Source organism: Astatotilapia calliptera, chromosome 6 (assembly GCF_900246225.1).
Source record: "Astatotilapia calliptera chromosome 6, fAstCal1.2, whole genome shotgun sequence".
NCBI lineage: Eukaryota > Metazoa > Chordata > Actinopteri > Cichliformes > Cichlidae > Astatotilapia > Astatotilapia calliptera.
Window position 1 is genome coordinate 28,282,505 of NC_039307.1, and position 14,510 is coordinate 28,297,014.

The window sequence follows — 14,510 nt, forward strand, 5'->3', positions numbered from 1 at the left end:
GTCAAAGACTCAGCGGTCCTGTTGCTCTATTTTCACCTGTAAAGCAGGACTGCGGTAGGCGGAGGTTTACCCTGGTGCAGGTGTGCCGCGGTCAGTGGAAGAATCCGCGAGTTTCTCTGTGAGTTTCCCATTATGTCGTAGCTACTCGGTGCTTGCTTGGAAGTTTTGGGGGTTTTTTTCGCTGTAAAAATAAGTTTTCTTCCCACGCACGATGGACGCTAATGTTTTTGTCACTTTTTATGGAATCAAACTCAAAGTAAGGTCAGTACTTCCACGCTTTAAACGCTACACGCTCATACTCTCTCCCACAATCGATATGTGATCCATTGTTGATCTGCACACAGCTGTTGTCACTAAAGGCGCACTCGCTTATGTCACTGTCATGAGACATTCTCGCAAAAAATCACTGTTTTAGTAACGCAGTAACGCAGCGTTCCTACGGGAAAGTAACGGTAATCTAATTACCGTTTTTGCAATAGTAATCCCTTACTTTACTCGTTTCTTGAAAAAAGTAATCGGATTACAGTAACGCGTTACTGCCCATCTCTGCTTCAGGTGACGTAAAATCACTGAACTGAATCCCCAACCCCAGAGGCAATCTTTTAATACAGGAGTTGACAGAGATTGACTCTCTTTTGGAGCCAGTAGAGGAAACCAATCTGCAGTAAAAGGCGGTCGTGTGCCAATAAGAAGGCAGCTGCATGTTCAAGTAAACCATCTCAGTATTTTGGCTCTCAGCTACAAGGACATTTCTTTCTTCTTACAAACAAAACTTTTCCAAAAGGTCACAAATTCTTTGCGAAGAAGCAAAGAAACAGCAGTTGGTGTCTGTGAGTGTGGAAGGTCCGCTTCAGTCCAAGCGATGTAAATTTCACCATCAGGAGGGGAACGTGTGCCCTGCAGTTTGTCACGACACTCTGGCTACAATCCACCATATGCACGGCTCCTCTAGGCAGACTTGAAAACAAGAATAAATAAAGGATAAATAAGGAGAGCTCTTTCAGTGGGTCTGCAAACAAGCAGAGTCCTGGTTTCAGTCACGTTCAACAGCGCTAGATTAGATTAGATTAGATAGAACTTTATTAATCCCTCAGGTGGGTTCCTCTGGGAAATTCGATTTCCAAAAAAGCACAGCACCGACAGAAGTTACAGAGTTACTGTGTTGCTATTGGTGGATTTTGAAGCTTCATCACACATTGAACCAGTAGAGCAGTCCTGATCTATGTTGCATTAAACTTGCATGACATATATAACTGTTCCATTCCTCAGGTAAAGCAAGGTAAACATAAAGTTCATATAATGCCTATATGCTTATGTACTTGAACGCTACACGTGTGCTAAATATGGTTTTGGTGTTACAGAGAATGGATGCCTAGATCTGTACTCTTACTGTTACGGCCTGTTAATTCTGTCCAGAGAGAAAGAAATGTGGAAACACAAGTGATTCCATGTCATGGCAACCACAGAAACAAACCATGAATCTGATCCACGCTGAAATACTGCAAGTGGGAAAGGGTTTTCAAGGCCGAAGGCGGAGTTTGTGGTGTGGATTCATAATGGCACATTTACATGATGAAGCCGCTCCCTGCTCAGGCTAAATGGCTATCACTGTTGACACAGATTAGTATGCCTTACTCACAGGCATGGACCATTTGATGTTTTTATTTATTTTTTATTTTAACTTATTAATAGTACTACACAGATATGAAAGGGGAGCAAAGAAAATTCTGTATTGGCTGAAAAATAAATTCCTGAGATCACAAAGAGCGAATTCAGATTTTGGCCTAGAAGAAGTCTTTAAAGACATGAAAAATGTCTCAGTTTAATAGAGTAGACAAAGCCCGGTTTCTGCTGTAAACACAATAAAAAATAAAAAAAACTTCAAGTCAGAGCTGGATTGTTATCAAGCTCGGCTAGGAGTGAGAGTCCTGGGTCCCTTCCAAATCAATAGTGACTGGAATGTGCCTGTGAGACCTCCAAGGCCTCAGAGAGAAGCTTTGCCTTCAGACCAAATAAGGGCAGGAGCAGCAAGACCCATCAACCAGAGCAAGAGGAGGCCAGCCAGACCTCGAGCTGCCCAGGGATGAGAAGCATTAGTGGGGGCTGGCTTCTGACAGAAGCTGGTTTACATCTTCAGTCTGTGTGTGGACACGAGTTCATTTAGGTAAGCAGTGACTGAGTACTGTAAAAGAAGCAACGAGACACGCTCAAACAGAATTAGTACAGACTTGAGAGTCAGTTCCCAAAATCTGACCAATTACCTCACTCACGGGGCGGGAGCTGTCCATCCTCCTCCCCCTGACCCCCTCACTTGGTTCAAAATCTCCATCACTTTGATATTCCACTGCTCTTTAACTGTGATCCCCACAGTGTGCAGTTTACTGTCTGTGCTGCTGTCAAAACAGCAGGGAGACTTTAAAGGGTCATGCCACTTAACGTGGTGCTGGATGGGCCGGCCCCCTGGGGCTTTCGTCTGACAGGAGGAAAGGACTTCAACCAGCCCCTGACCATCTCCAGGGTGAGTGAGTGAGTGAGTGGCATAATGTCTGCATTATAAGAACAGAAGCAAAGTGATATCAGTTTGCCAGTTTTTTAAGTAGTTCTTTAAATAATTTTTTTCTTTTCCCAGTGCATTTTTCAAATAGCTTGAGGGTAAACATTGTGCTTCCAGACGATTCATTCTAGAAACATTCTGGTGTGGTATGAAGCTTGCACCTGTGCCGCAGTAAATGCAAGAGGCTTAGATACAAATAGCAGCTTGCATTGTTATCCAACATATGTGCACACACGCACACGAATACACACACAAACACGGATGTCTCATTGAGTAAATTTTGAAGCATGGAAAATATTTCCAAAATCATACTCTAATCCCGCTGCCTGTGTGAATAATCACCAACTTAAAGCCGATGATCTAAACAAATGTTTGGACAAACCTGTGTGAACCTCCTCACGTTACAGGACGAACAGACAGTGCCGACGCTGGAGTGATGAGCGCAGCATTATGAAATGTCTGTTAGAACAGTGCAGCTGTTGAGAAGAAAGTACACCAACTTTGGATCAGCTTACAGCATCAGGCAGCTCGTCATCCTCAACAGCACAGAGAGAGATAAAAGATGAGAGAAGAAACAAAAATAACTCGCAAATACAAAAAAAAAATTCCAACTAGATTAAGTCATTTGGACATGTGAATGACTGACTGTAGGTGGACTTGGAAGATAAGAAAATGGAGAAACTCTTATCTGTATGGGGTCATCGGTGATGAAAACGATAATTTCCTGGAAGAAATTAGGTATTTCCTGTTGACACGAAGTACTAACAAGGGAATCCTCACAGATACCAATAATGATGTTGTAAATTTAGCACAAATTAAATGGGACAGTTCACATTCTCTGTTTCTGAAAATATGTTAAATATGTTCATGTATTTTGTAGGCCAAAGCTGGATAAGAAGATAAATACTGTAGATAAGTGACTGGGTGTTGTTGTTAGTTTAGTACAAATATGATAACAGATAGTCTTTCATATCTCAAACCTCACTGACTCTTTATGTTGCTGTCCTTAAGTCACCAGGCTCTAGTCTAATTGTATAAATTTTATATTATTGTTTTTGTGGTTTGCGTGTGTGAGAGTGCAAATAGCATTCTAATAAGTAAGTTTTGGGAGTGCAGGTAAACTTAGAGAGTCCAACTATCTGTTTCGCTTCAGAACGCTAAGCTAGGCTATGCTAACCAGTGGCTCCTATTGTCTCATTTTTAAAGGAAAATTCAGGTAATTTTCAAACCTATTTATATCTTCTAATTTGGGGGACCTAAATGTTTTTTGACCTAAATAATTTTTGACCAAAATGTTTGTACTTTCTAAAATAGAGCAAGAAACCAACGACCGTCAAGCACGCTAATCCCACTTAGCAAAGATCTGTGTGAATGTAAAAGCTTGTTTTTGCCACCAGCAAACTTAGACTGTTATTCTGAAGCGCCAGTCAAAGCTATCATAAAATGTTTTTTCATTCATTTATGGAATCATATCTACAACTTCAGAAAAGTGGTGTAGCACCTAGCTTACTAATGCTTGGGCAGGAAACCTCGCTGCCACTCTTTCACACACTAGCAAAATTTTTAACAGTACCAAGTAGTTCAATAAACTTCAATAAAACCCTCCAACATCTAAAACAGAAGCCATTAGATGTAGATTGTAGAAATTGCTTTCCAGTATGTAATTTATATTTTAAAAAGGATTATATTAACTATTTTGTTTTTTTAGAGCTAGCTAACTTTTGCTGCCAAAATCTAACCTAATCATACCGTCAAAAGCAAAGTCTCAACAGATGTCCTAAACGGGATGTGAACTTATTCCTTATGGGTGAAAAATCTGTCATTTTTGTTGTAGTCTCTGTAAAATGGTGACTTCCTGTCAGCTTTTAGTGTAACTTCAGATGTTTTCAGTTCCATTCTCACAGGCATATAAAATAAAGTGTCCAGCCATGCTCAGCTCAATGAATTTGATCATAATACGGTGACTACTTTAAAGTCTTCAACTTTAAGCATTATTCCAAAGTGGAAGCATTTAGGAAACACAGCAATGCCAGCCACGTAAGTTGCTGAGCGGGGATGAACGTGGTGCTTAGGAGATGCTCTGCGAACTGCACAACTGCAGACGTTCATGGGGTGTAACGTGTAGGTGATCCAATATTTTTTGAGCATAGCCTGTGAGTAAGAAAACCAGTCTCTGTTACTTTGATGAGGATTATTTCTAAATGAGATTACATCGTCCCTTGTAGTTGGAAGTTTTAGCGTTTTTGTTCCATATTGGTCAAAATCAAAACTTTTTTTTTTTAGCTTTTTAATAATTCAGACTCCACAAACCTAATAAACACATAAGAATTTCAAAGGATGCACACAGTTAACAGACATTTATATTGGCTACTGCTCCAAATAACTGTTTTGATCACTGCAAAATACAAAAGTTAGGATTTTGACGATGAGCACTGCTTTCTCCATCTGTGTTACAACTTGCCTGTGGGCTGAATCCCCAGAGTCAGCCAGAGATGGAGATCAGTAATCCTGTTATGTATGATGGGGTTATGTGAATCTATATTTAGAGAGGGACCTCAGGAAATACTGACCAAAAGCAATTTTAGCTCACAAACCACCAGCTCTTTCCAGTAAACTCACACCTGTTGTGTTAGTGGACACTCAGAGGCCTGTATGAGCACAGTGATGAAAGAAGGCTGAGATTGAAGAGAGAGGGGAAGCGGAAACGATATGAGATCAGTAATATGAGAAGCTGTATCCTCAAATGCATTTGTAACAGAGACAACTGTTAAAAAAACCAAACCCCAAAACAAACTATGATTAAAAAAAATGGCTACAGGGCAGATTAAAAAGCTGCTACTTCAGTGAACCCACAAGATTTATTTGAGAGCACAAGTGATTCGACTCGCTCCGTTCAATGCCATTTTTGGTTAGGAACATCCTCCCCTTCATGAGCCGTTGGTGTTCCCAGCTGGTGAAAGTAAACACAAGTGATAATCATCTTTTTCTTCAGCACACAGGGGCTGTAAAGTGGGCGCCGCTCTAGATTTACCCATGAAGATCTGCATCTCTGTGTGATGTCTCCATGAGGGGTGTAAAGCACATGGATTCAATTGCCTAACATGCATTACGTGTCTCTGCAGGATCTCTGTGAGAGAACTACTCCCATGATGTCATTACTTTGGCTTAATTTTTAAGACTACAACTGTATATGCTTATCAGAGTCCAGCAGTCCAAACAGGCAGAAAAAAAAAAAAGAAGATTGCAGCTGACAAGAAGGCTGAGGTACTCCTTCACAACGAGCTTCAACCTGTCACATTCCCAGTCTTGCTACTTGCATCCCCTATTTTATCCCGGACTCTTAAGAAAATAGTTTTAGAGCAAGCAAGGGAGGTAAAAAGAGAAGAGAGAGGCAGGACGGGAGAAAAGCAGAAAGAAAAGGCAGGCAGGTGGTTGTAATTTAAACAAAGACAAACGTTTGACATGACAGCTGAACTCCGAGGAAGCAAAAGAATGTAATTAAAGAAAAAAATAAAAGCATGGCTGTGTACCTACTCAATCCAGACATGAGAGCAGCGAGACAAAGTCTGACAGCGCTCTCAAACAAATGCTCCACTGTAAATTACCGCTCCCTCTTTTGGAAGCATGAGACATCCCCTCACCACTTTTATCCGCTGTTATTTATAGGCAGATGACCTAATTTAAGTTTCACCGTAACATCTCAGTGTAGCTCAGTCTGCAATGTCCAGTAATGCAATATGACTGAGCACAGGTCGGGCCCTGTGTGGCGCAAGTGGACATTTTGGGTACTGTTTGATGTTGCCTCGGGAGAGGTGAGCTGTGACCCTGGTGGCTTTCTGGCAGTTCTTGCTCTTTTTTCCAGTCACTTCCTGACCATCAGAATACATATTACCATCTGGACGCTGTCACTCGGTGTTTACTTTGGCTCCATGACAGGAGAGTTTACACACATGCATACCAACCAGAGCAACGTCTCTCTGTTAGCAGCTACTGTGGAGAGTGCACGAGCTGCTGAATTTATAGATTTAGCTCATCAATGGTCTGAATTGTGTTTTGAATTTGTGTGTGTGTGTGGGGGGGAGGTTATAAAGCTTTGATCCAAGCAGGGGAACAGAAACAAGGGGCCCAGCCCCTGAGTACTGTATTAAAAGATGACGTGCCAGTGATGGAGAACAGACTTTTCACAGCACTGCAACATCTGGACGTACTGGACTGTATAAAGGCAATGTACAGAGGGAATCCAAGTCAAGGGCAGAGTTTCTGTTTAATAAAGCTAAAGCTTCAATCCATGTAAGAATCTTGACCATAACGTAGAAATGAGATCACCGGAATATGTTGGGGTTTTGTTTTATTTTTTTACTCAAGTCTTTGTGTGTAAGCATGTATAAGTTTAAGCATATTATGTATTTGCTCGTTCGTGTAAGGTGTTGTTGAAAAGAACTGCATTTGGACTCTATTGAAGCTGGATTTAAATGCTCAAACATGCCAAGTTTTCTGTTTTTGAGAAAAGAACACTTTGTTATGATTGTTAGCAAACTATGATACAACAAACAGGAAATAGTTTTAATACAGACGTAAATATCGTGCTCATTTTCCACTCCCTCTATTGATAATGATACTAATTCAGGCTGCTTCAACCTTTTCCGCTGCATAACTTGGTCTTCTGGTCCCAAACTTTTCCCATGACCCCACCAGCTACAGCCGTACATCCCTGAATTCGTCGAGGGCATGTTTTTGTTTGTCACTGAAACTGAGAGGAATAAACTGATATGAAAATTTAGTTAAATCGTAGGACGAAAAGCAAATGAAGACAGCTGCTGCTGAAATTAAAAGTTGGACGTTGGACAGACTAATTAGGAATTAGCTAATGAATGGTGTGTCTTAGTAAAGTGTGTAACTCCCATAATTTTCAGAAATAGTTGCTTGGTGAAAAACTTGTTGTGTTTCTTAAAGATCCCCCATTCAGTGTTCCCAGGGAACACTGTCTAGGAACTGAAACAGGCCATAGAATATGCTTGTTAAAGTATCCTTTGTCCTACATGGAGCTGTTTGCATTATTACTGACCGCCACAGTAAAATGAAAGCACACCCAGTTTAAAATTTATCTGGACTTACAATTGGATAAATACACCCTCAGATGAACTGTGTCTGTGAAGTACACCTGTATTGCTTAAGAGGATAAGTAGCAGCCATGAGCTACTGATCAAATTCACCAGATTAACTGATCATCAGCAAATTTTGGGAGTTTACTTGCCTGGAGCATTCAGGTGCCAATCAATCCGGAGAGGGTTATAAGGCAATTTCTAAAGTCCATCATTCTACAGGGAAACGTTATTTACAAGTCAAAAACATTTAAGGCAGCTGCTAATCCTCACAGGAGTAATCTTGCCCCAAGGTTGGGCCATGCATCTTCAGAGAAACACTAAAATTACCAACAACTACATCCTAGACTCTACAGGCCTTAGTTGGGACAGCAAATATTGAAGTTCATGGCAGTACGTATAGAAAAGTCCTGTATGGCTTATTTGGAAGAGTTACTAGGAGAAAGCCTCTTATCTCTACAAAGGCTAAGTGCTACTTTCAGTAAAAACCAAACACAGCATAGCAGCACAAACACTTTGTACCAACAGTCAAGCACGGTGGTGGAAGGGTGAGGATTTGGGCTAACCTTCAGTGAACTGAATGGGTTCTCTCCGTGTACTCTGACTTCTCGCCACAGTCCAGAGACATGCAGTCAGTGGGGTTAGGTTAATTGGTGATCTGTCACTGTGTGAACCCTGTGGCAAATTGCCGACCTGTCCATGGAGTACCCTGCCTCTCACCCTATGCCAGCTGGAATAGGCTACAGCAACCCCACGACCCTGATAAGGACAAGCTGAAGAGAATGGATGGATATTTGTTTTTCCTTTTTTTTTGTTATCCACTTGTCTATGATGCTCGCCTTGTTTGTTGACTCCCATCCAGATCACTCCTGGCAGTAAGGCATCTGCTGCCAACCTGTGCCCTGGTGATGTCATCCTGGCTATTGAGGGAGTCCCAGCAACAAACATGCTGCATTGTGAAGCTCAGAACAAGATAAAGGAATCCACTCATCAGCTCTGTCTCACCATTGAAAGGTTGCGGGAGTATACACATGCTCACAAGCCTTTTTTTGGATCATTCAGCTTTTGATTCAAGTTAAATTTGAAGTTGGATTTTTTGGTGTTAGCTATTTCACAGGTGTTCGCTTTACTATAAAGGTATAAATCCATGACTAATGTATCCACATTCTGTAATACAGATTGTTACTGCAATTATTTTGTGTGTTGACCCCTTAATTTTAATAATAATATCCACTGCTACTACAAAAAAAGCTGTGGGAAAAAATGTGGAAGAAATATGTAGCCTGTGGTACTTAAGGAAAGACATAAATCTAAGGTCAGTTTAGATGTTTTATGTGCCAGGATTAGGCTCACATGTGCGCACAAGCTTCAAAAACAGGCATTTAACAGTCAGTTCATCGTGGTGAACTTCTGACCAGGATCTGCCTTTAAATTCCAGAAACGAATCAAGACTGTGGACTCCACGTGCCATGGAGGACGGGAGAGCTCACCCATTTAAAATAAACCTGGAAGCAGAGCAGCAGGTCTGTGAGACTGTATGTTTAGTAGCTATGATGCCTTAAATCTTTGTATCTTGTTACTGCTTCAGTAGTGTCCTTGCTTCCTTCTTCTCCTACCAGGAATATAAACCAATTGGCACAGCTCACAATAGAAGAGCTCAGCCATTTGTGGCAGCAGCGAACATTGATGACAAGCGCCAGGTAGTCAGCACATCCTACAACACGCCTATAGGCCTCTACTCCAGTGGCAACATCCAGGATGCTATGGAGGGCCAGATCCGAGGCTTGGTCCAGCACAAGCCTGAGAGGTGATCAGTGCAAATAATCATTAGTTTGTCTAAAAGCACCACATTACACAAACTAAGTGCTAAAAACCTGTTGCTTAGAAATACTTTTCCATCAGTCATTGTGTTGGTATGTTTAGAAATATAAAGGTGCGTAAGTGTAAAGCCTAATGGTTCACACACACAGAAAAATGTTAGCACGACAGCATGCCACACTGTGCCACCAACACATTACATCAACAGGAAACTTATGCAATGAAGCTCCCAGCGCACAGTTTCAGTGCTTGATGTTAATGTACAAGGAGATTTGGAGGTCTGCAGCTATTGAGTGAGCAGAGCATTGGTGACTTTTATGCACTACCTCAGCACTTGGCAACCCTGCTCTGTAACTTTGGGGTCTGCCACTTTGCAGTTAGGGTTACTAAATGCTCCCACTTTGCAATGATATCACTTACACTTAATTTTGGAAGAAATTCCATGTACTAAATTGTTGCAAGTGCATAGCTGGCATCTTATTACACTACTATGCTTGAATTCAGCGAGCTCTTTAGTACAACTGATTCTTTATTGGTGCTTTATTTTATACACCTGTGGTTGAAAGCACCTGAATCCAAAGCCTAACAGGTGCACAATACTTTCACAATACTTTTGTACACATTATATACTCCACTTAACCAACTAATGTAAAGCTGTTCTGCGTCACTTGCCCTGTGTGTCTACTTTGCCACAGCAAACATAAGTGGAAATTCTTACATGAGCTTAAATGAAATGAGTACACATACTGATTCTCTGGAGTAGTTTTTGCCTTGTGGCTTTTAGTCTCACTTTACAAAGGCCTTCTTCCTCTGCGAAGGACATCATTGCATCGTTGTAATTATACACAGCAAATAGCTGTTTACTCTTCTATTAAGTATGTGGGAAGCTTTTAAGATTGTGCGTGTGTGTGTTTATGGTTGAAAATAACTGAGCTGACCTAAGAATATTTAACCAAATAACTGATTAACTAATTACTTTCCTCTGGAGCCTCTCTTATGGCAACTCTCTTTATTTGAGTGATAAGGATCCAGCAATACAACAACAGGAATGAATAATAACCACTGTAGATCCTACAGAGCTACTATTGCACCAATTGTTTTTGCCCGTTTTACATAACTCACCTCCAGAATCACCCGTCCAGTGAGTCACACAGATGTGCTACAGCATGTTAGCCTTCAGCCTTCCCATGCAGTCATATGGATTCCATTAGCTTGTTTGATGTACGGTGTCTTAGGGAATATAGGAAAGAATCTCTTTGTGGCTCAACCACAACTTCTGAATAGGTCACATCCGACCAAAGCCACTCACTCATGCATTACTTCTGCACTGATTTAGACGAGCACTGCAGCACATTATCAGTACACTGGAAGGGATCATTGTTTATTAAACCATAATTATGGTTAAATTACAGCTCAAATTGTACGTTAATCAAATCCGTGTGATTATTTTTGTCTCGCATCCATTTTCTCCTTGTAAGGCTGACCCATCATGCTGCGTGATCGTCACCTGGTTACGCACATTTGTTGCACACACTAGACACCAACTTTAAAGCGTGATGGGTGAAACTTTCATTGTTTTTTTTTTGTCAGAATTATAAGAAAACTCCTGTATTGCAGTTAGTAGAATTTGATGGGGTTTTTCTGTGTGTGTCTCGATGCACTGCTCAGTCCCAGAGCTCTAACCAGCATTGAGGATTCTGACGTTTACCGGATGTTACAGAAAGACCAGGAGGATCCCCAGGAGCCTCGGCAGTCTGGCTCCTTCAAAGCCCTCCAGGAATTTATTGACAGTGATGGTGAGCTCTCTCCTAAATTATGCATCTCTTCCTCAAAAAATCAATTCATAAATCATTCATAATTCTTCCCACTTTTTCAGTCTTCACCTGGTTGTAGTGACACTGACAGGCAGTAGTTTTGTCATCAAACACTTTTCAGTTCACGAGATGCTGTTTTTTCACATAGAGTTGCCGTTTTAAACCTTTTTTTTTTCAGCTTTCCCCCTGTAAGAAAAATAAAGAACAAATTTGAAGGTTTCATATCTTTTTCAACCCTGGTTGGAAGAAGGGCTCAGGGATTGATCTAAAAACCCTTTGGCTTAAAGTCATAGCTGAAATTACATGTTGATGACTTACCTGTGGCATTAATACATTTTCAATAAATTACACTGTGATTTACTTGGACAAAAAGGACTGAAAGTAAGTAGATCATTTATGCAATACTGTGACAATGTCTCATATCACACCCTATTAAAGCTCCACAGTGTGTGTCATTCTCCTTATTTTTGGAGTATTATTAATACAAAAGCACTTTTCCACGTGTTTCCTTTGTTAGCAGAATACGTATAATATGCTGAAAAACAAAAAACAGAAACCCAAAATGAATGATCATTCATGCCGCTTTGTCCCCGTCTCGTGGTTTTTCTTTTCATGTGTGTGTTATGATCACGCAGGGTTTTTGTGTTGAGTGGTTTCTTTCTAATGTGATCAGGCACTCGCCCCATTGTGACCAGGACAGTAAAAGCGCCCACAACCAAACCAACTACGCCCACAGGAAACCTGCAGAAACTGCCTGTCTGTGACAAGTGTGGGAATGGGATTGTGTGAGTAAAAATAGAACGACTCATCTGCGATTTACATTAAGACCATCTATGCAGAAACAGCACAGTTCAGCGCAGTACACCCAGAGGCTCTAGCATCGTTTGAAGATCGCAGAAACTGCATAAATTATATGCGCTCACCTGCTACCTCATTAGGTACACCTGTTCACCTCATTGTTGATGCAAAAATCGAATCAGCCTAATAATGCACTGAGTGGCAGTAACACAGTGCTGAAGTGAAAACTGAGCATCAGAATGGGGACGAAAGGAAAGTTAAGTGACTCTGAATGAGGCATGGTTGTTGGTGCCAAACAGGCTGGTCTCAGTAGTTCAGAAACTGCTGACATACTGGGATTTTTCCCCTCACAACCACCTCTAGGGATTACGGAGAATGGTCTAAAAAAGAGAAAATATCGAGCGAGCGGCAGTTCTCTCTGTGAAAATTCCTCATTGACGTCAAAGGTCAGAGAAGAACGGCCAGACTGCATTAAGCTAATACGAAGGCAACAGTAACTCAGTGCAACCAAGTTATGCAGAATAGCATACGTGACCGTGCAACACGTCGAACCTTGAAGCAGATGGATTGGAGCAGCAGAGGACCACACCGGGTACCACTTCTATTAGCTAAGAACAGGAAACTAAAGCTGCAGTTTACATGGGCTCAGCAAAACTGGACCACAGGAGATTGGAGAAATGATGCCTGGCCCGAGTCTCAATTTCTGCTTCAACATTTGGATGGCAGGATCAGAATTTGTTATAAACATGCAATTAATGGATCCATCCTTCCTTGTACAAACAGTTCAGGCTCCTGGTATGGGGGATGTGTTCTTGGCACACTTTCAGCCCACCAGTACTGGCTCAGTGTCATTTAAATCGCACAGCCAAACCATCAAAAACTGAATTCTTGAATGTGTCAGTAAGTTCACTGCACTCATATGGCCTCCACCATCATCAGAGATTGCTAATATAGATGTGCAGCACCTGTCTGATGGACCGAAACCTCTGAGAAATGCTTCCAAAACCTTGTTGAATCTGTACCAAAGAGAATTCAGACAGTTCTGAAGGAAAAAAGGGATCCAATTCTGTACGAGCAAGGTGTACCTAATAAAGTGGCCACTGAATGTCAGCTAGAAACACAAATGTCTTACATTTTGAAACTCAATACATTATCAAAAGCTTCTGGGACTGGGGGAAAGAGAAGTCTGTTAAACCTGTGTGTTTTTAGATGGGCAGCAGAGGGCGACTTTTCTGGTTGCAAAAACACAAGTCGCATTGAGGTTGCACTGCAGGAAAACAAGTGTTCCAGTTATTTGGGTTTGTGTCCATCTATTGTCTTTACACTTGGAGCCTGTTTAGAGTACATCTACCAGTGTTTCTAACCTATAAACAGTTAGCACAGCAGTAACTGGGTTCTATGCTTTATCGTGAAGCTGTACCACTTTTTAAGTGCCGTATATTCTGTGCTCCTGACATCAGTTTGTTTTTGATGCTTCAGTGGGACAGTGGTGAAAGCTCGGGACAAATATCGTCACCCTGGTTGCTTTGTGTGCTCTGACTGTGATGTCAACCTGAAACAGAAGGGCTATTTCTTTGTGGAGGGACAGCTGTACTGTGAGATCCACGCTCGTGCCAGAATGAGACCAGCGGAGGGACACGACCTCGTCACAACATTTCCCTCTGTATAGAACCCTGCCTCCCTTATATGAGCACAGACACATAAAATCTAGGAAGCCCTTCTATTCCTTACATATGTGTTCATGTGTTCGTCTGCACTTTGGTGCTGTGTGTAATAATATTTCAGTAAGAATACACTCTTCACTCTTACTGATATGATGTATTTTCTAGGCAATAATGTAAACACCTGGTTGCTTAGAGAGTCCAGCGAAACCACAATCTGTCTTTCCAATAAAGGCCTCTGCTCATAATGTTAAAGGTCTCTGTATGTGTAGCCTTAATAACAACAACAACATGGCTAAATTACGTCCTCAACATGTCTTGAAGTTCTCCAGAGGCCTGGTAATGAAATAAACATTTGATTCAGGTGTGTTGGCCCAGTGTGACATCTAAAACCTGCAGGACACCGGCCCTCGAGGCCTAGAGTTCCCCACCCCTGCTCTAACAGATCCAGCTCTGTTTATGCATAGTTTAAGCAAGAGGTGTCGGACTCCAGGCCTCGAGGGCCGGTGTCCTGCAGGTTTTAGATGTCACACTGGGTGAGCACACCTGAATCAAATGATTAGTTCATTACCAGGCCTCTGGAGAACTTCAAGACATGTTGAGGAGGTAATTTAGCCATTTGAATCAGCTGTGTTGGATCGAGGACATATCTAAAACCTGCAGGACATCAGCCCTCGAGGCCTGGAGTTCGACACCTGTGGTTTAAGCTAACAGATGTTAGCAAATTAAAACGATGAATGTATTTGTTAAAATTCAACATGTA

The 14,510-nt window shown here is 41.5% G+C and overlaps 1 protein-coding gene across 2 annotated transcripts; it reads left to right on the forward strand.

Annotated features, from left to right (window-relative positions):
- Nucleotides 1–1,127: 1,127 nt before the first annotated feature.
- Nucleotides 1,128–14,002, forward strand: LOC113024406 (PDZ and LIM domain protein 3). Of its 2 annotated transcripts, none has more exons than XM_026171494.1 (7): nucleotides 1,128–2,518; nucleotides 8,519–8,670; nucleotides 9,095–9,179; nucleotides 9,276–9,463; nucleotides 11,143–11,270; nucleotides 11,962–12,073; nucleotides 13,566–14,002. In XM_026171494.1, exons 1-7 carry the CDS (start codon nucleotides 2,426–2,428, stop codon nucleotides 13,753–13,755), a joined length of 948 nt encoding a protein of 315 aa, XP_026027279.1. In that variant the 5' UTR covers nucleotides 1,128–2,425; the 3' UTR covers nucleotides 13,756–14,002. The 2 variants fall into 2 exon arrangements, with proteins under 2 accessions (XP_026027279.1, XP_026027280.1); XM_026171495.1 differs by lacking the exon at nucleotides 1,128–2,518 and adding an exon at nucleotides 2,541–3,770.
- Nucleotides 14,003–14,510: the final 508 nt, after the last annotated feature.